The sequence below is a fragment of the Chionomys nivalis genome, chromosome 11 (assembly GCF_950005125.1).
Source record: "Chionomys nivalis chromosome 11, mChiNiv1.1, whole genome shotgun sequence".
Taxonomy (NCBI): domain Eukaryota; kingdom Metazoa; phylum Chordata; class Mammalia; order Rodentia; family Cricetidae; genus Chionomys; species Chionomys nivalis.
Genome location: NC_080096.1, coordinates 32,803,170 through 32,824,221, shown reverse-complemented (window position 1 = coordinate 32,824,221; position 21,052 = coordinate 32,803,170). Strand labels below are relative to the sequence as shown.

Below are 21,052 nucleotides of genomic sequence, written 5' to 3'. Positions count from 1 at the left end.
TTCTCCCCAGTTCCCCTAGGGTGCTGTTTAGCAGTGTGGAGATTGGGAATCATCAGAATGTGATGAGCAGAATTCCCTGAATTGACTTTGTTGGCTCTTGTACTTCCTTGCTGATAGACAATAGAGGGTATGTGGAGATGTCAAGTCACAGGTGGGTGCTCCAGGGGCAAATGATGTGTAAAGAGCTGAAGAGAGCATACAGGAAGTGAGTCTGTTTCTAGACTCATTGTACTGTTGCTCACCTCAAATTGCTCTGGAATCCTTTGCTTTAAAACAATAGTTATATTGCCTCCTGAGAAGTGACTGCAGAAGTCCTGCCCATGCTCTCTTTTGAACTAGTGCTCCATTTTACAAATGAAGCCAGTTTTGTGTGTTGCTTTGAGAAAGACCTAGGAGACAGGATTGTACTAATGACACTGCAGATGATGGCTCTTAAACTTTAGTAACAAACCGTGATTCAGAAAATGGGCCTGGAGACCGTGGGGAATGGTTCAGGTTGCATGGATATTCCTGATGACTGGATGGAACCAGGCCACAGTGGGAGGGGAGTAACCCAGGCTCTCTGTTTTTGTTTTGTTTTTCGTTTTCTTTTTCTTTTTCTTTTAACTTTCCTCCCCTAAGTTTTAGATGCCTCTGGATGCTCAATGCTAGCACCTTTACAGACTGGAGCAGCTCGATTTTCTTCATATTTACTTTCAAGAGCAAGAAAAGTGCTGGGCTCCCACTTATTTTCTCCCTGTGGTGTTCCGGAGTTCTGTTCCATATCTACCAGAAAGCTGGCGGCCCACGGCTTTGGCGCGTCAATGGCGGCAATGGTGCCCTTTCCTCCCCAGAGGTATCACTACTTTTTAGTGCTGGACTTTGAGGCCACCTGCGACAAGCCACAGATTCATCCTCAGGTAACTGCTGTATCATTGCTTCAGAAAAGGTTGGGTGGGTAAGAGGGAGGGAGGAGTGTCTTGCTTCCTGGGACCCAGAGTTTTCTCCTATCTTCTGACTTTTATTTACTCTTTGAAGTATTTGCCTTCCAAGACAGATTGGTTAAAAGTGTGGTAGGGTAAGACAGAACTGCCAAAGTCTCTGTAGAGAAGTGGATACATTATTTTTTGCCTCAGCTTTTGGGAATCAGAATACTTCTTTCCCAGCCTTCCTCCTCTCCTGGGGTTCTGTGGTCCCGTCTCCTTCCATTGCCGCATGGTTTTGAAGGAGTGCTGTGGTAGTCATCTTCCAAGGTGACCTTCCCTCCTGGTGTTAACATGTCTGCACTGACTCATAGGGAACCCTGTCTCCAGTGGAATGTAGTAGAAAAGACAGCGTGTGACTAAGGTCACAGACGGGATTAGAAGAAACACTACAGTCTGCTTTGCTCCTTTGGATCATTTGCTCTGGCAGAAGCCATTACCACACTATGAGGATACTCAAACAGTACTGCAGAGACACACATGTATAGAAACTGAGGCTGTAATCCAAGAACTAACACTAGCTTGCCAATCATTTTAGTGAACTATCATGGGAGTGAATTTGCCAGCCCAGCACCTTCACATTCCTGACTCCTAGGAACTATGACAGAGAACACTTGACAACCCCCCCCCCCCCATTTCTTTCTGGTTTTTCAAGACAGGGTTTCTCTGTGTAGCTCTGTCTACCCTTGAACTTGCTGTGTAGATCAGGCTGACCTCAAACTTGAAGATCCATCTGCCCCTGCCTCCTGAATGCTGGAACTAAAGACATGTGCCACCACCACTGCCCAGCTTGAACAATTGATTCTTAATGCTTAAAGCCACACATTTTGGAATATATTTTGTTTGCTTTTCCTTTATAAAGTATCTCACTGTGTTGTTCAGGGTGTCCTTGAACTCATTTCATAGCCCAGGCTGGCTTCGAACTTGCTATCCTTTTGTCTCAGTCCATCAAGTGGTGTGGGATTACAGGTGTGTACTTCCATACCTGGTTTAGTATAATTTGTCATGTAACATTAGATAGCCTGAACAGGTGCCATTGCTAGTCTATTGGAAAGGAAAATATCTTTGCTTTTCTTCCTTAGTACCAACTGTATACAAAGACCTTTTATCTTTTCAAGCAGTGTTACCAAGAAGTTTGAATTAGTTTGGAATGGTTGGATGCCGGTGGGGGGAGTTTACTGTATTGTGGAGACTCAGGTGTGGGTAGCTCTAGGATGACAGCTCCTCCTGCAGTGCTTACAATGTTACAATGTCTAATTTTGGAATACACAGACCTGTTGATTTGGTGAGAGTAGCTTTTATTAGGAGATCATTGAAACTTGGGAGGCACTGGAAACCACAGGAAGATAAACTGGCTGCATTTCTGTGGTCAGGTTTTTCTAGAGGGGTATGTCTGTAGAATATCAGATGGTTTTACCTGTCGAAGACACTACACCCCTTTTCCTTTCCTCTTTTCCTCTTGCCTGTTCATGGCTTGCCTCTGGAGCATTGGAATCAGGACAGTTTAGACAAGAACCGTGCCCTAAGGGAAGAAACTTTAGGTGAAAGGGAATGTTGCTTGGGAGCTGCCCCAGCTACACTTCCATTCTACCTCCTGCTCCTGCCAGTGGGGCTGCGGGTGGGTGGTTGGCTTCTGAGTTGAGAATCCAGGATCCACATTTTAATGTTTCATATTCTCTTTTCTTATAAAATTTCAGTCCCTGGGTATGCCTTAGTGAGCATGACTCTAAATCCAGCACACCTCTATTGCATGAGATTCATCTTTATCTCTCCCGAGTCTCCATCATCTCTGCATTTGCTGCTTCCTGGAACATGCTTATGTGTATGTGTTTCTTAGCTTTCTACTGGATTATGACCTCAGATAGTTACATAGCTCTGTTCACTTATCCTACAGAAGGTCTTGCCAGTGTTTTTGCATGTGGAATCTGATTTATGTCTCAGTTTGCTTGGTCGGTGTCATCTTCTACCTCTCTTTCAAGGGTAAGTTCAGCTGTCTGTCTGTCTATCATCATGTTCAAGATATTATAGTAGGGTTTTAAATCACCTATGTTACCAACTTGCTTCCCAGACTTAGGTTTAAAGGTACCCACCCCCTACCCTCCTCCTTTTTCCCAAGACAGGGTTTCTCTAGAAAGTGTAGCTCTGGCAGTCCTGGGACTCGGTTTATAGGCCAGGCTGGCCTCAAACTCAGAGATTTGCTTTCCTCTGCCTCCTGAGTGCTGGGATTAAAGGTATGCACTACCACCACTGGTCTGGCATGAAGGTTTTCATGACCCACACTGAGCTGGAGCTTGGTGCTGTTTTCCAGAATCTGCAACTGAGTAAAAACTGTCTCCAGAATCAGTGGACCCTGATGGTGTGATTCCAGGGCATTTAAGATGCATTATTAGCTAAGCATTAGCTCTTGCTTTAGAGATCTTGGAGAGAGGTGGCATTGCTGTCTTGCTTATCTTTAAGAGGGGATACGAATGATCTTGGAAATTATAGACCTGTTGGTTTACTGTGATTCCAGAGAAGATACTTGACCTGATCGCCAGATAATCAATCAGCAAACAGCTAGAAGAATGTGGGATTCTCAGTAATAACTTACATGGGTTGTGAAGAAGAGCAAATCCTGTCAGATCAATCTAACCCTTGCTGTGACAAGTGATGGATTTGAGTGGATCTAGAGGAGGTGACAAATGGCACCCAGCTCTATGTCATTAGGGCTCTGCGAGGCTGTGGGCACAGGTGCGGGCATAGGGGGAAGGCGCATCAGGGCCACACATCTGTATCCTCCGGACACCCGCAAGAAAAAGAAGAGGGAGAGCCCAAGATCTGCTATTAATTGCAACTTAAAGTTCCACCTCTTGGGCAGAAGGAAGATCTAAAAGGTTTCTAGATACCAAGATCCTGATAGAATTCAGAGGAAACCTGGAAGATGAATGAGAGAAAATTTCAATCCCAGATAGGATAGTACCTTCTAGTGAGATTGCCGTGGGTCAGGGTCTCATCAGAGCCCCTGCCTGCTAGGTATTCCGGTCAGCAAGGGATGTGAGGAGCTGGAAAAACTCACAGTGGAGGAACAAAAATGACTACAGGCAAAAAGCAAGCCTAATAAGAAAGAGAATGAATGGAAGATAGTTTTGACCACTGATTTCTTGTTCTTACTAAGTTCAATAATATTTTGCTCTGTATTTTAGTAAAAGCTAAAAAAAAAACTACAGAGTTTTAAATGGAAGGAAGAAAGCTTGAGATTATGGTAGGAAGGACCTTCCAGAAGAAGCAGGGAAAGCATTAGAATATAATGTGCCGCCTTTCAGAGTGACAGAGTTGTTCTATGACAAGCTTTTATGGAGAAACCCTGTATGTTGCTGGGCCTGGGCTAGAAGGAGAGAGAACCACCCTAGCTCCTCTCCAATCTACTGAGTGGCTCTCGTGCTTTCGGTATCTGCCCAGCTGACTTCTAGATCTTTTAGACTTTAAAACTTAGAGCATGCCATAGCTTTCAGGTGTGTGACACAGGCTCTGGCCCAGGGAAGCCTTGTTGTTGAAGGCTTGCTGTGGAGCTCGTTTCTCTCATCTGTCTCTCATTTTCAAAAGTCTTTAAGTCAGCTTACTGAGAGTATCTTAAAGGAATGGTTCCATGAAAAACTAACAGGTGTGTGTTCTGTTGGACCTGGGTGCATAATGGTGTTATAAATACAGTAAAACATCTGGTCTGTTCCATTTGTCATCATTTTTGCTGTTTACTTTGTACTTTGTTCTGCTAAGTGAACCTGGAGTGGTCGGTTTGCTAGTAATAGGCCTTGGTGTTCTGACTCTGTGCTCATCGTATTTGTTTTACATATTTTCATTCAGATTCAAGTGGTAAGTGTTCGTTCAATTTGAAACTTTTTACTTACATGTTCATTTAGATGATTTCAAGTATTTTAGAGACTCTAAATTTCAGCAGTGTGGTTCCTTTCTGTCTTCTGATTAGGAATTGTCTTCTGATACAGAAGTAGATTTTTATCTGTTTGCAGGAACAGTGGCTCCTTTGTCCTCACTGGCAGGAGCTTGCTTTGCTCATTTTGGTGTGGATGTGCATGATGTGATGGTTGTTGTGACCCTGGGGCCCAGAGAGCAGCCTGAAAGCTTTGGTGGCTCTTTAATTGTACATCTTTAACCTCAGGGCAAGTTCTCTCACCACCTCAGTGTTCAGAGGAGAGCAAAGCAAATGTAAGTGAGGAAAAGGAGGTGTAGGCCACAGCTTGTGGGGAGGATGAAGTAACCTCAGCTGTCTGTGTGGGGAGGATGAAGTAACCTCAGCTGTCTGTGTGGCTTGGGAGGGAGGGCTGCTTCAGCTCTCTGTAAGTGGGGAGTTGAAGTCCTGGCTGCTGCCTCCATATTTCCCTTGGCCTTCTGGGTAGTCTTTCTCACTACTCCAAGCAATCCTGTCTACTGTTTTCCTTCTATCTGTATTTAAGTGCTCACAGTGGTAGCGGGTAAGGTTTTCTATTGTTTGGTCCTTTGCTGCCCCCCCTTCAGAAACCTTGTAGAGATTCCATCTGCATTTTAAGTTAGAATTATGATTAAAGGAGTTCTCTTTTATATAAAATTGTGCAGGTGCTGGGTTAATTTTGAAGAGCAGGGTGGGGACAGGTTTGATAGTTACAGAGGACTAAGACTAATTAATACGGGAGCATCATCTGGAGGATTTCAGCATAACCTAGAACTGGCACTATTTTTTTTTTTTCTTTTTGTGAAAGACGTTTTGGAGAAGTTTGCAGGAATTTAAGATCACTATAAGTCAAACTATATTGATTCCCTTTCTCCTCCCTTCAAGGCCAAAAGATCCCCTGCTCCCCGCAACCTAAGTATTGCTCTTTGCTATATAACTGCCTTCTTGTTTTCTGTTTTTGGTTCCTACAATCTCTAAGTGGTTAAAAGGAAGAACCCTATAGAAAAAGATCAGCTCTCTTCCCCACTTCCTATTAGTTTGTCCTGTTTACAGCTTCTCCAAGTGGGAGGGACTAGACCCCACATTTTAGCGAGCTCACTTGTTAGGTTTTGCTCCCTCTATCTTCAGCTTCAGTCAGCCTGCTTTTTTTTTTTTTTCCTGTACAGACAGACGAAGATGCTGATGCTATTCTAAACTGGGAAATGAAATGCAAAACCGACGTTAATGTAACATTATGGTTGAGATTAAATGCACCAAAATCAGGAAATTCAAAGTTATGCTTCCCCCAGCAACTGTAACTCAGCCTTCTCTGGCGTATGCCGTATTTTGTGAGTGTGGATGGTGTTATATGTTAAGACATTAAAGTTAACACCATAAGCAGAGCACAAAATGCTTGAGGGCTGAGTTATGACGACCATGTGAGCTGTAAGTGTTCTTGCGCAGGCTCCTGACTCCTAGAATAATTTTTTTTCCCTGCCCATCAGACCAATTATTGCTTTTCTTTTCAGTTATATCTGCTTTAACACATCTCCTCTTCCAGGGTCACTATGAGTGAATTTCACTATTGGTGGCCAGTAATTGTAGGAAGAATGGGTGGTCCACTAGACCCTTTTGTCCTTTTGTCACTGCTTCCATGAAAGTGGCACACACACCCCCACCCCCGTCAGGCTGTTGTTTCCGTGTGGTTCCCTATAGGGATGGGCCTCATCCTGACTCCCCATGACTCCTCACTAGTGTTCCCTGAATAGGAACAACCTTCACTGTGTCTGGAACACCATGTGAAAGCCAAGGGGCCCCTTTTTAGTCAGAGCAGACATAGCAATGCACAAGTAAAATATACATTTCAGGAATGAAGCACTGATGCATGGTGGTGCTCCGTGTGTGTTTGGCACAGCAGGGACAAGATCGAAGTGGGTTTATTTGCTCTATTCAGATTGCTTCTCTACCTTCCCCAGGGTTTATACCTTTAAGCTGCCATGATGTGTAGTTAGACTGTGGAGTTGCCTGGGGGTGGAGCCAGGAATTTTCCTTGGAGAGCACTGGGTCATTGGTAACAAAATCACCACATAATTTAGTGCAAATCAGGAAACATCCCCCCAGCCTCTTATTATCCTGGTGGTCTCCCCAGGGCTGAGACAGCTGTTGGAATGCAGGTTTTTCAGGCACTGGGCTAAGTTTGGTGGTAGGAAAGAGCTCCAAAGAATAGGAGCCTTGATACATGGTGAATGAAATCAGGGTCGGTAAATAACAGTGATGCTGAGCTGCCTTTTAGAGTTTTTGTTGGATGTGACATCCAACTAAGTCAGCAAAGGAATGGGGAGGTGCTCATTTTAACCTCCTTGGGGGTTCCTCTTTGGATAGCAACTGCTGGAATGAGACCTAGAGCCTACCCTCAAGGAGCTCAGAGTCTAGGAGAGTATGTGTATGTGTGACCACCAACAAGCACTGACTGTCATTCCAGGAAAGCATGGTGTCGTGGGGGACAATGGATGGGAGCCATCTGCATACTCATAATGTGCAGGAAGGGGCAAACAGGCTTCATGTTCTGAGAAATTTAGGAGACCAGAGACATATGGAGGCCTGAGCCCTAACAACTGTTATAACAGGGATTTAAAACAAAACAAAAAAAAACCGGAGGGGTTTAACAGAGGAAAATTGGGTAGATTGACTTAGTTCTGGGTCGGGGTGGGGGTCTGGTTTTTGGGCTAATTTGCCAGAGTGTTCAAAATGTGTGAAAAGAGGTGCCAAGTCCAGTGACTAGTTTACTATGTGAGTTCACTAGTTCACAAATCGGGTTATTTATATCAGTGACATATTACTTCTCACATTCAAGTTAGAAGATTCTATTGGGACGCCTGTGAGAGCGTGAAGTGTGGAAGAGGTCTAGGAATATGAACCAGTAAGGTCTGGGCACAAAGGCTAGGGTCAAAGCGGGAAATAGAAGAATTTTTGTTGAATGTGACAAAATCAACTAAGTCAGCAGGGAATGGTGGTGAGGTGGTGGGAGCTCAGGCTGAGGCTCCAGGCACTGTCGGGGAGGCTAAGCTGGTATGTCAGCTGTCACTGAAGGTGGCAGTTGGGTGGAATGCTAGATCTCAAGGGAAAGGCAGTGTCTGGAGACTGACAGAACATCTTTTCACTTCAAATTCTGGGGATTTGGATTGGGATCTGCTAGGACACACCTTAAACGGACCAGGGAGGTTTAGGCACTTCAGAAATTAATAAGTTAACAGAAAAATGGTTAATTGGTTAACATTGAGAGGATTGTAAAAGAATGTAATGAAGAGGCCAGGGAGCCAGGGTGACTAGAAGACTGGCAGGCAGAAGGAGAAGGGGAGGGGGGGTCGAGAGTGTCAGCCAGGGGAATGTTGAGAGTGTGTAGGCTTCTCATCCCCTTGCTCTGTCCTGCCCTGGTTTTCTTCTCCCCTGTACTGATTACATTTCTTCTCCAGACTCATCTCTGTGGTCTGACATGAGGGAACTGACACTAGGAGATGCTTTCTCCATTACTGTGTCTTGTTGGGAAAAAGGATTCTGCATCCTTTTGATTAAGATGCCATTGGGATGATTATTTTTTATCCTCTTATCCTGAGTGTTCACAGTACTAAAAAGCCCCCCACAATATTACATTTATGTGATGAGTTCTGAGCTTCAGCTGTAAAAATTGAGCCATAGCCTAAAAGCTATGACAAGAGTGTTCCTAGATTGACATTAGTGCTTACCCTCCCCCAAGCCTGGCAGCCTACAGCAAAATGGCGACCAGGCACTGAGAAAATAGAAAAGAGTCTCTGGAGGGAGAGACAAACTTCAGGGAATCTTTGGTAGTGAAGAAAAGGTTCCTTGAAATAGTCTGCTGTGTCCAGTTCCCAGGTGATAGAGTTGCTCATTGGGAGGTGTGCATATTTTGACTAGCAGAACAGCAGCACCATTACATGGATAGCTCTGCTTTTCTTTTGAGGGCTGTGGGTTAGTGTCTAGTCCTGGGGAACTGTTCCCCCCAAGTGCTCATCTGAGGGCTAAATTATAGCAGGGACTTTTATTTGGAAATGCCCATACTGTTACAGGTAGAGTCCATAGTACATGATGAACATAGTAACATAAAATTTTAATCCCAGCACTCAAGAGGCAGAGGCAGGCAGATCTCTGTGAGTTCGAGGCCAGCCGGTCTAGAGCTTCCAGGACAGCGATAGCTACACAGTGAAACCCTATCTCAAAAAAATGAAGTAAAATAAAAACAAAAAGCAGTGTGCATGGGGAGGTTGACAGCAAAGTTTGTAAATCAAAAATGAAGTTTAATGTACTGTGGAATGAAAGGACAAAACAGAGTGAACAACTCCAGTCCTTGGGAACAAAAGAAAGATGCCCAAGGTTCTAAAAGTAAATGTGGAGAAGCTAGTAAGTACATTACTTAAGAGGGGTGTCAGTGGGCTGGGTTAAGGTGGCTATGGTGGAGATGGAGAAGTCACTGTGACAGCCTTTATGTGTGCTGGGTAAGACACAAGCCTGAGAACCGTGCTCTTCCATAGCTCCCAGCTCCATTGAATTCTAGTTCCCTAGGGACTAAGTGAATTGGTAAGAAACAGAGTATTTAATCTTAGGTGTCATAATTGAGTTAAAAATCCACACCAAGGAGAACATGCAGGGACAACAGTTACAGATAAGTTCCTCTGAAGTGAGGTAGATAGCTGTCCCTCTGAGATATATTTGAGGCACTGTTTGTCAATGAACTAGAAACGGTAGCTAGTGATGATAACTGGCAAGAACGCTGGGAATCCTGCTCCCCAAAATCATTGTAACACTTAGAGCTCTGACTTGAGCTCATCCCTTCTTAGTTCAGGGACAAGTTTTGTTTATTCTCGGGGATATTCACCGAGCACCAGCAACATTGAAAGGGCAACTGGCCAACTGAAAGGGATTGATAGTGTAGTGGCAGGCAAGGGTCATTTGGGCAAAGTCTTTCCCTGGGAAAGTAGTGTAGTTCATGGTCTGAGAACCAGCAGCATCGCCATCACCTGTGGGTTTGTTGGAAATGGTGTGTCAGGCCACACCAGAGCTAAGTAGTCTGCATTTTGACAGATCTTCAAACAGTTCTGTCCAAGAAGGTCAAAGTAGTCTGGGCTAAAGGTTTTCAAACTTCAGTGAGGGTCAGAATCAGTTGGGTGACTGCTTAAAGCCAGGATTGCTTGCCTCGTCCTCAGGGCTTTGGTTCACCAAATATATGGTGAAAGATAGAAATCTGCTTTGCTCTTCTGAACCTGTGGGTCGCAGCCACTTTGGCGAGGGTGGGGGGGGTGTCAAACGACCCTTTGACAAGGATCACCTGAGACCCTCAGAAAACACAGGTATTTACATACAGCTCATAACAGCAGCAAAATTACAGTTATGAAACAGCAATGAAAATAATTTTGTGCCTGGGGGGGTCACCACAACATGAGGAACTGTATTAAAGGATCCCAGCATTGGGAAGGTTCAGAGCCACTACTCTGAATCATTTTGTTTCCCTTGAAGAAATAACAGAAAAAGCCACAACTCTAACAAAACAAGATGGAGAGCAAAGCAAGAGGGAGAACAGCATACTGCTGTAGGGTAGTGAAACTGACTCTTTGCAAGGCCAAGGCACAGTGAGGTCAGTTTTTCAGTGCTGGGGCTTGAATACAGGGCCTCAGCTAAATGAGTGCACCACCACCGAGCTACATTGCTAACCCAGAAATTTGCATTTCTAACAAGTTCCCAAGTGATGGATGTTATCTGGGGTACTAGGGAGTAATTGCTGATATCTTAGGGAGATGTAACTTCATCACCTATCCAGGGAGAAAGGATTCAGGGCATGATGGGCAATATGTCAGCCTTTGTTTTGCTTGCTAGTTGTCTTAAGTTTTTAGGTATGTTGTGCTAGTACAACTGCACCCTGTCACATGTGGACAGAGAGCAGGGACCCCATGAGCTAGCTACTCCTTAGAAGATGAAGTCATTTAGGCAGACATTACTGGTGCCTGGGGCTGTGGACAGAATTACTGAGCCAAGTTACCTAAGTGGGCCTGGTTCTGCCTCAGTTGCCTGTTGCCCTTCCTTTCTTCACCCCCAGCTTGTGAGTCTTTAGGGAAATTTATGACTGATTGGAAAAAGTGGTCTTTGTGCAACCAAACTCTAATATATCTTGCAAGTTACATGCCCCCCCCCCCCCCCCCGCAGTTTATCAGACTAACTGAACAGGATTTGGCTGCATGTGTTCAAGTCCCAAAGTGAGGACTCTGGGCCTCTAGAATGAAGAGAGCTGAGGCAGAGGCTGTTCTGCCCAGGGGCCTGATAGCATAATGGCTGAGAGCATGGGCTTCAGAACTGACTGGACTGTCAGGCTTGAGTTTTGTTTCCACCATCAGTGAACAGCATGACCTGGGCTAAGTGACTCTCACCCCTTGTACTTCAGTTGTTTATTAAACAAGTGCAATTAGTAATAGCTCTGAGTTTATAGGACTTGTGGGAGGATACAATGAACTAAACATACATGGGACTGCTCCAGACAGTGCCTATCATGTAATGACTGTATAGGTCAGCACTTAGTAGAATCAGTTCTAGTATCTGTATAGGAGTATAACAAGTAACTGGGAGGCCAGCCTTACTTCTCTGGTTCATGGAGAGTCTTCAGGCCTTCTATTCAAGTAGTGGATAGAGGCAGGCCTCTTCCTAGAGAGATCTCCCCATGTGCACACACCCACACTGAAATGGTAAGTGGAGATTGGCTATTTGCATGACAGACTTAAAACTACCTTAAAGAAACTCCTCCTTTACATAACCTGAGATTGGTTTTTATTAATTACACAACAGACATATGTATGTATGTATGTGGCTTCAAAGAAGTGTTTGTGTTGTTTGCTGGCCTAACTTTTAACTTCACAAGGCCCTAATACTTTAAGTTATTCAAAGTATATAAAAATATTCAAACTAAGGCTGTTTCCGAGTTGTGTGCATATGTAGAGAGACACAGGTGTGTGTACTCCAGGGTAAGGATGTGTTTGTTAACACCTTTGATCTCCTTTACTCACTGATACTGTGGGTTCGTTTTTGTTTTTTGATTTAAGATTTTAGTAAAGGTAAATTATAACTCACTCTGTTCTCCCACTCCTTAAAGAATAGTAGTTTCTACTTTCAGCCTTGTTTCTACATTTTACTGGCTCTGGGTGCTCTGTGGAGATGGGTGAAGGAGGCATGGAAGTGAAAATCATCCTTTTAAAGCTCTGGGTTTTTCCCCTTCCTTGTCCTGAAACTCTGAGCATCAGCTCTCATCTGTCAAAGTGTAAATCAGCAATTAAAACCCAAACAGCCAAATGCCAAAGATGACCCGGAGCACAAAGCAACTGACAAACAAGTCCGGACAAATCGACGGGTAATTTATAAGCTTTGCCCTAAAATCTAATTATTTGGCAATTCGAATTTGCAGCCAGCCAGGGCTCGGCAATAAATTTAACCCGCCATAAATTATTTAGGAGCAGGCTGTGGTGTAAATCAAAACCACGAGTGTTTGTTTAAGAAATAAGCTCCTTGTGCATAAATGCCCCCCAACTGTTAAGCAAACCATGCCCAGTGTAGCCCTCGCTTCTCCCAGCCTTCTTCCCAATGACCAGCAGGCTCTCTCTCTTTTTTTTCTTTTGAGAATGGGTTGGTTACCTTTATATCAGACTTCATTCATATTGAAGCATTTGGCTAAGCCCTATGTTTGCCATTCATGGTTAGATTGCCTTTGGGTTTTATCAGTAAGGGGATAGAAGGAAGGGATAGATTACTTTTACTATCACTAAATTAAGGAAATGCCTGTTTGTTCTTCTTAGATTAATTTGGGCAAGGCATGAAAATGATCTTTTCAGTCCCTTATTTCAGATGGGACCGTAGAAATATCAGCTCAGGCAGAGAAGAATTTGTGCTTTGGGAAAACAGGCCGGACTACTACTGTATTAACCCTTGCCACCAATTCCAGCAGTCAGCTGAGCCCTTTCTGCTTAATGTCTTCTGTTGTTGCCTTACTGTCTTCCCGTGTAACCTAATCTCTATGGATAATTTAGTTGAAGGAAGTTTTCATACCCTAAAAACAAACCCTGCAGATGTCTTTCCTGTAATCTTCAATAGTGGGCATGAACTTTCACTTGAGATGCAGTGCAGTTTTGTCTTCAGTTTATTAAGGGACACACTGGGGTTCATAGTTGATCAGTTTTAAATCAGGTGGTCTCAAAGCCTGTGTTCCAGCTCACTTATATAGGTAAAAGCAATGAACATTTGCTTGGTGCTTCCTTTTTGTTTTCTCTGCCTTCAGGGGAAAAATTGCAGCTAGTGTTTTCCAGAGAGAGAGACAGAGAGAAAATAAATGCAGCCACTTTAGAAACTCAGGTCCTTTGAACAGTTCAGATTCGGAGGGTTTTGTCCTTAGGTGTCAGCTGTGGCCAGTTTCCACCACCAACAGCAGGTCAGCTGGATTGTTTCACTCTGCCCTCAGACAGCAGGATGGAGTAGGCACTTTGTGAATGGTGTAGGGATAACTACCTGTTCAGTTGTGGCACTGACAGTCCCATGTTCTAAAGACCACTGGTCCCAGGCATACTAGACAGTTTGGGTAAATCTGGGGTTAAATGGTTGGTATCAGTTGAGGATGGAAACTGTTTAGAGATGTAAGAATGGATGAAGCCAGTAGACACTGCTTTGGAGTGCTGTGTCTGGGCTTGAACCTGACTCCACCACCTCCATTGTCGTTTTAGGCAGATCACTTCCCAGGTCCTCTGGGAAATCTCAGAAAGCAGAGTGTTTCCTGCTTGACAGATACTGGCTCTGTCTCATACTTGTTAGCCCCTTCCTGTCTTGATGCAGATAATGTTGAGAAAGGGAGGACCAAGTGCCAGGACAAGAGCCAGGTGCCAGAGACACTGACTGAAGGCTCAGGTTCCTTGCCTTCCTGAACTCAGCCTTGTGCCATCTCTCTGGCTAAAGCATGGAAGAGGCGCTTTAGGAATGTTTCTCTAGGACTTCTGCCTGGGCACCCACACGTGCTGCTTTTGGGACATTGAGGGGAGAGTATACTGAGTCCCTACAGAACAGCCAGTCCCCCTTCCTTTTGGAAGTCCCAGCTCCATCTCTTACTAGGAGCATGGTTGCTAGTGACCATAACATCTTTGGACCTTAATTTATTGTGAAATAGCAACAGTAATGATTTCCACCTAATAAGTTGTTTAGAGGCTTGAGATCATTTCTGCTAGCACTTAGCAGAGAATCTTCCGTAGAGGAAACAAGAAGTGGAGGGAACAGGATGGTTCCATTCTCCACATGGAAGAGGGTATTGGAGACCATCTCCTTTGTTCCTTTCCCCAGTCTTGAGCATGCTAGGGAAAGGTCCACATTTCACTGCTGTGCCTGTGCTTGGGCTCTGCTGGCTAAATAGTAGGTGCTTAGCAGTATTGACTTATGATCTGATGATGGTATTGATGACATGACCTATCTTCCAGGATTAGTAAACATAAAATAAGAAAATGAATGGAAAAGACAAAAGCCTAACACTTGATAATGTCCCTCCACTGTCCACTGTTTGCTCAGGTGTCGTTTGTTTCTCCTTACTAACTAGTCAAGCACTTCTCCAAGGCACAAATTACTTACCTCTTAAGTCCCACTTTGTCTAACACAGTAGCCCCCCTAGAAGATTAATTGAATGTGAGTGGCATAGGAAAACAAAGGAATTATGGGGCTATTCTTTTTTTTTTTTTTTTTTTTTTTTTTTTTGGTTTTTCGAGACAGGGTTTCTCTGTGGTTTTGGAGCCTGTCCTGGAACTAGCTCTGTAGACCAGGCTGGTCTCAAACTCACAAAGATCCGCCTGCCTCTGCCTCCCAAGTGCTGGGATTAAAGGCGTGCGCCACCACCGCCCAGCCTATGGGGCTATTCTTAAGAGCCAGAAGGAGGACTTATAAATACAGACTGGGTCTTCTTTCCTCTAGGACAGAAGCTCTCATCTGTCCCTGAAAGAAAGATAAAACAAACAACTCTCTTCTTTCTAGGAGAATAATGAAATTGGGCAAAGGGAAAGAGGGGCAGGGATAATGTTGTTATGATCTAAGAGCAGCTAGAGTAGAAGCTAGCACCTGGGCACATCTTCACAGACCCTTGGGTTGGAGTTGATACCATCTGCTGTCTTTGTGTTTTAACAGTCAAGAAAATATTTGGCATGGCTTAGGCACACCTGATACGTAGCTATGCCATTGTGCAGCAGAGGGCTTCTCTCCATGACTGTGCTGTATGGGCTGGTGCTGTGGGGCGTAGGCTTGCTGAATAGTATGGGAAGGAGGGAAGTATCTAGTGAGGTCTTTCTGCTCTGATCCCTCGGAGTGTCTTCTTTTGTAAATTTTATTTGTGATTATGTGCGAGTATGTCTGGGTGTATACGTGTAAGTCCAGGCGCCCTGATAGGTTAGAGGCTTTGGATCCCCTGGAGTTAGTTATAGGTGAAGATGAACCACCTGACATTGGTGCTGGGAACTAAACTCGGGTTTTTTGCAGGAGCAGCATATGCTTTTAACAACTGAGTCATCTCTCTAGCTCCATTTAAAGCATATTTTTTAAAAAGATTTTGAAAGAGTATTCTGTCACAAGCTCCTCTTTGCATTTCAGTGATTCAAAAGAATAGGTCATGTGCAGTCATGTGGTTATAGCTCCTGATGCTGCTGAGGAAAGACTCCAGAGGAGCCATGTTGTGTATCTCCTCTTGTGAATCCCCCTTGATTTTTGAGGACTACGCCTGGCTGATGGACTGACACTCTGTGTCCTGAGTGTCTGAGACATTTTCTTTCTTTCTTTTCTTTTCCCCCATGGAGCTGAGACAGGTCTCAGGAGGGTGTCACTGAATTTGGTCTCTAGCTCCATGTCCCTGAGTGAAGGAACTGGCGGCAGGAGGGTTTGAGTGCTGAGCTGCAGAGCCTGCTGAGGAAGCTTATTCAGTTCTGGTCAGAGCAAGAGCTGAAGCACGTTCTGTTTTATAATACTAATGAAATTCCAGATCTGTAATAGCATTTCAGATATCTAAAACAAACCGTGTGCTTGTAAAAAAGTGGAAAGAGATCAACTTTAAGCCATACATTCTTGGTAATAGAGGTTTTTCCCCCCTATTTATGTTTGATAGATATTTTTGTTTCCAGAGGAATGTCAACTCCTAATTTCATAATGTATCACAGGCTTAAGAAAATTGAATTTAATAAAAGCCAAAGATGAATGGCATCCTTAAAGGTCCCAACACTTGTCTTTATTAAGCAGGACAAACTGCAGGTCTCCAAACACTGTTTCTTTCCAAATGAAAGTTTAAATGAAAAGTACAGTTGTGTCACAGGTTAAATCTCATTGCGGGCCTAGCTAACAATGTTAGTGAGGGGCCGACTCTCTCTGTTTTCTTAGATACTAGGGCAGCCAAACTCACCAGGCTGTGGAGCTCTTTCTATTGGGGGAGTATTTCTCCTGCTAAGCAGGAGAAGGAGGATTTACTACAAATTCAGGGGTCACAGAGGGCCTGACTCATGAGCCACAGCTCAGAGCTGAGTCTTGGGAATCGTGGATATGTGAATTTTTAGGAACAGCAGTATGTATGGTGTATGTACTCAACTTAGTTTCTGGGTCAAAGCTCCCCTCTGCTTGGCCTGCTTTGTGGTCCTTTGTGGGAACAAAGGCCTAGCCAGTCGGAGAATGAACCCTTCGCTCCACTGGGAGAAGTGTCTCTCATCTGTCCTAAGCAGCAGTCCAGGCCTTTTTGCCCTTGCCTTGCATCCATCAAGCTCTTCCCGTGTCTTGGTAATAAGTTCCCTTCGGTTTCTTCATCTCTGGGACTCAGCCCAGGGGACTAGGCAAGCTCCCTTCAGCTTCCCCATCTTTGGGCATCAGCCTAGGGCAATGGTTTACAACCTCTGGGTCATGACCCCTCGGGGTCTAACGACTCTTTCACAGAGGTAGCCTAAAACCATTGGAAAACACAGATATTTACATTATGATTTGTAACAGTAGCAAAATTACAGTTATGAAGTAGAATGTAAATAATTTTGTGGTTGGGGGTCACCACAACATGAGGAACTGTATTAAAGGGTCACAGCATTAGGCAATTTGAGGACCACTGAGCTAGGGGAACTAGGCAGTCAGGACCTTTAAATTTCTCTGCTATGAAATCTAACTGCCTTGATTTGTTTTTCAGCCTTACTGTTACGTTTTGAGTTGAAATAAATACTGAAAATAAAATAAGTCCAGCCAGGCATTGCTGGTATACACCTTTGATCCCAGCAAGATGTCTGAGTTCGAGGCCAGCCTGGTCTACAGAGTGAGTCCCAGGATAGCCCGGGTTACACAGAAGACCATAATATTAGTGAATCTATTTCTCAAGGATGGTAGTTATATTTTTGGGGACATGCAGGCAATTGACAACTTTCTGTTTTCCCACCCACTGATTCCCTGAGTGGGGTTGGTACTCAGCAGTGGTGAGTTCTGTATTGTGTCTCCAGACAGTCTCTGCAGAGAACTAGTTTGCCTTGGTTTTGATGATGCCAGAAGGATGTTCTCTGGAATGAGGGTTCTGGGGTAGGTATGCCCCTGAAGCTGATGGTTGGGGCCCTTGTATGGGCAAAACTCCTTTCTTGTCTCTGCAGTGGAGGCTTTTTCACATGCTAATTTTACTTGGAAGATTTTGCTTTTATTTATTTTTTTATTATTTCCTATTTGTCTCTTCCAGATGTTTTCAGGGCAGTTTTTTTTTTGTGTGTGTGGGTGTTGTAAACTAATTCCATTCATGTTTTAAAAATTTATGAAAGCGCTAATAAAAATGTCAAAGTGGTAAAAATGTTAGCTTTTCCTCTGCTTTGATTAAATTTTGCAAACTGTTTTTGAATATTAAAAAGCAATATATTTTTTTATTCTCTCCCCTTGGTTTCCCTCTTCTTTCTGGTGCGCGTGCTCTCTCCTGCCCTCTTCCCCCCTCCGGAGCATCCCTCCCTTTCCAGGAAGGATGTATGAGGCGTGCTGCACAGCCAGCGTTCTGCAAGCCTGTTTGCACACCAGGACCTCGGTGCTGTGCATCTCTATTAAATAACGGAGACAAATTAATCTTAGAGACACCAAACAAATTGTCACTCCTCCTCCTTCTCTTCCATTACCTTCCAGCAGACTGGGAAGGGCTTGCTAAGCAGTTGGGCGGGTAGGGGCAGGCGAAGGGGAGTGTGCAGAGCTTGAAGGAAAGGTGGGAGACATGGCCTCTGTTCACTTGTGTTCTATTTTCTCCTTCTCTCTGATAGCCCCTTTGGCTTTATTTGGGGGGCTTGTTATCTTTTTTGTTCCTCAAAAACTAATGAAGACACCCCTCACACACACACCCCAGCAATGTTTAAGCTTCATACAAGAAAATCTGTATCTGTTCTGGTGGCTGCTTACTTACCTTTTAGAACAGCAGCCTGGGCAAGAGAGGGAAGGCCTTTCTTTCTCTTAGAGGCTCAAATGATGGGCTCCTGTCAGGAAAACTGGTAAGCAGATTATACTACTGTCTTCCTTCCTAAAAACCGTGGGGAGGCTTGTTGACATCCCCTTGTCTAGTGCTCGGTGTGGGCTGCAGGAGGAATGAGCTAGTCTTTCTTGGTCTGACATAGTTATTTGAAATGGTTGATCATAAGAATGACTTACCTTTTCTTCTGTCTCTTTGGCATTCTAGGAAATCATTGAGTTCCCCATCCTGAAGTTAAATGGCCGTACCATGGAAATCGAGTCTACCTTTCATATGTATGTCCAGCCTGTAGTCCACCCACAGCTTACCCCCTTCTGTACAGAGGTAAGGGTTGCTGGGAGAGGAGCTCTGTGATTGTTGCTTCATGCAGGCCACTCAGGGAAAGCTAGATCAGACCAGCGGTTAAGGCAAGAACCCAGCAATGGTTTCTTTAGTCTGTGACTACTTGAGTACATGTCCCCAGGGACAGCAGTGATACCGTTTACCCCAGATTTTCCAACATTTCCCTTTCTTCTTGTCCCCAACATTCCTGACAACTCGACCTTGGAGTGAATCTCTGAGTAATATGGGACTCAGGCTCTTTCCTGTTCCATTTTCAGTAGAGCCTGTTGGGAAGCGTGAGGATTTCAGCCACATTCTTATACTCACTCAGGTGTTCTGACTTCCTAAGATGGTGATGTTGCTCTGTCCTTCTGCAAAGTAAAGCACAGCTCTCCCACCAAGGACAGAGAAGACAGGTTGGCCAAGGCTCAAGTGTCCTTGTCTAGTCTACCTTGTCTGAAGTTTAGCAGACCCCATTTTGCAGACTGCAAAAATGGAGCTGAGATTTTGATGCTTGCCTGAGGTTTAGAAGAGTTCTCAGCAGAGAGAGAAGCCTGGGAGGGCCCACTCCCAGAAAGATCAGAAAGAATGAGAAGCTTTCGATGGCTACTTTCCCTGTAATGTGCCATGCCATGCATTCTGTGGTGGGATCACTGGTCAGGCATGCATGGGAGCAGAGGTGATGGAAAACATTAATTTGGAGCTGAGATGTACTGAGCCTTTGTGCCTTCATATAAAGACCCACTTTCTTTTTTCTTTTTTTTTTTTTTGGGTTTTCGAGACAGGGTTTCTCTGTGGCTTTGGAGCCTGTCCTGGAACTAGCTCTGTAGAACAGGCTGGTCTTGAACTCACATAGATCCGCCTGCCTCTGCCTCCCAAGTGCTGGGATTAAAGGCATGCGCCACCATCGCCCGGCTCTAAAGACCCACTTTCTACGCATAAGTGAAATAGGGGAAAGAAGTACTTAGGGGATCTCAGCAGTTTTGTTGGTTTTGTGGAAGAGGCTGGGGAACAGCCTGCTAGCTCTAGTGGGCAATTCAGTGGGCCCCGAGGCTGACTAGCCCAGATACTCCAGAGCTGCTTCTGATCTCATAGCCAGTGTTTACCATCTGGCCAAGGTGGGCCTTTTATGGCATACAGCCATCTGTCCAGTGTCCAGTCTCCTAAGCCTTTCTTTCATTCCAGCTCATGATGTTGAAGCTTTCCTTCATTTTCTTCCTTCCCCTGGAAATTGCTCTCCCACCAGGGCGAGTGGCTAATTGGCCTCTTGCTCCCTTTTAGAAAAGTCACCTTTCAACAACGGAAGGTTACACTAGCCACCCAACAGCCTGGAAGCCATGCCAAGCTCTCTTCTATCCGGGTACTAACCAGGCCAACCTGGTTAGCTTAGTTTTGGGGAACAAGTGATACGGGGATATTTAGGCTGGTGTGGAGCTCTGAGGCTACATTGCCTGGTGTGAACCAGAGGCCTAGATCTTGGAGTGGTTGCTGCAAGTTCAGGAATGGCAGAAGGCTGCTGGTGCCAGCCTTTGACAAGGGTAGGTGCTCCAGAACCTGGGGACGGAAGGCTCCCAGAGAGCATCCTCCAGTGCAGGTTTTGGTGCAGCTTTGTGAGACTATAAGGAAAGCCTGTCTTTCTTCTTGATACTTTTACCAAGAAATCCATGATTGGAGGGTGATGGGAGTGGTGTTGGGCGCAGCTGTTTTGAAGACAAAGATCTGGTTGTGAGAACTCAGTGCTCTCCAGACTCCTAGTTCCTGCTCTGTCCCTACTTGTTGCAGTGTGTACTCTGTGTTCTTGTGTCCAGACCTGATTAGGTGGCATCCTTCCTTGGTACACAGCCTGGATTGTGCTTATCCCAAAATCATATTGATTGCATAGCTTATATTTTGATTATTTATCTGTTTTGCTACTCAATAATGTATTTCTAGAGTGCCGATCCATTTCTGTCCCATTATGAGGGTTAATACCATGTGTGCTCCATAAAACAAGGGAGGTGTCTGCTTCCTCTAAAGTTACTGTAGTACTGTTGACTTGGCCTTTTATTATGATGATGATGATGATGATGATGATGATGATGATGATGATGTTTTTCCAGACAGGGTTTCTCTGTGTGACTTTGGAGCCTGTCCTGGAACTTGCTTTGTAGACCAGACTGACCTCAAACTCACAGAGATCTGCTTTCCTCTGCCTCCCGAGTGCTGGGATTAAAGGCTTATGCCACCACCACCTGACCAACTTGGCCTTTTTTAAAAAACAAAAAACAAAAAAAAAACATCTGTGTTTGGAGGGAATGCACACATGCTTTGATGCGTATTGGACAGAGGACAACTTGTGGGAGTCAGTTTTTCTTT

The 21,052-nt window shown here is 44.6% G+C and overlaps 1 protein-coding gene across 6 annotated transcripts in view; it reads left to right on the top strand.

The window, feature by feature from the left end:
• Eri3 (ERI1 exoribonuclease family member 3) overlaps positions 1 to 21,052 on the top strand; it is a 135,554-nt gene that overhangs the window by 14,548 nt on the left and 99,954 nt on the right. For 3 of the 6 annotated variants that reach the window (XM_057783688.1, XM_057783686.1, XM_057783691.1), the window contains exons 3-4: positions 622 to 899; positions 18,584 to 18,700. In XM_057783688.1, coding sequence (XP_057639671.1) covers positions 622 to 899; positions 18,584 to 18,700 — 395 coding nt within the window. The remainder of the gene's footprint in view (positions 1 to 621; positions 900 to 18,583; positions 18,701 to 21,052) is intronic. The other 3 variants (XM_057783687.1, XM_057783689.1, XM_057783690.1) reach the window with 2 other exon arrangements.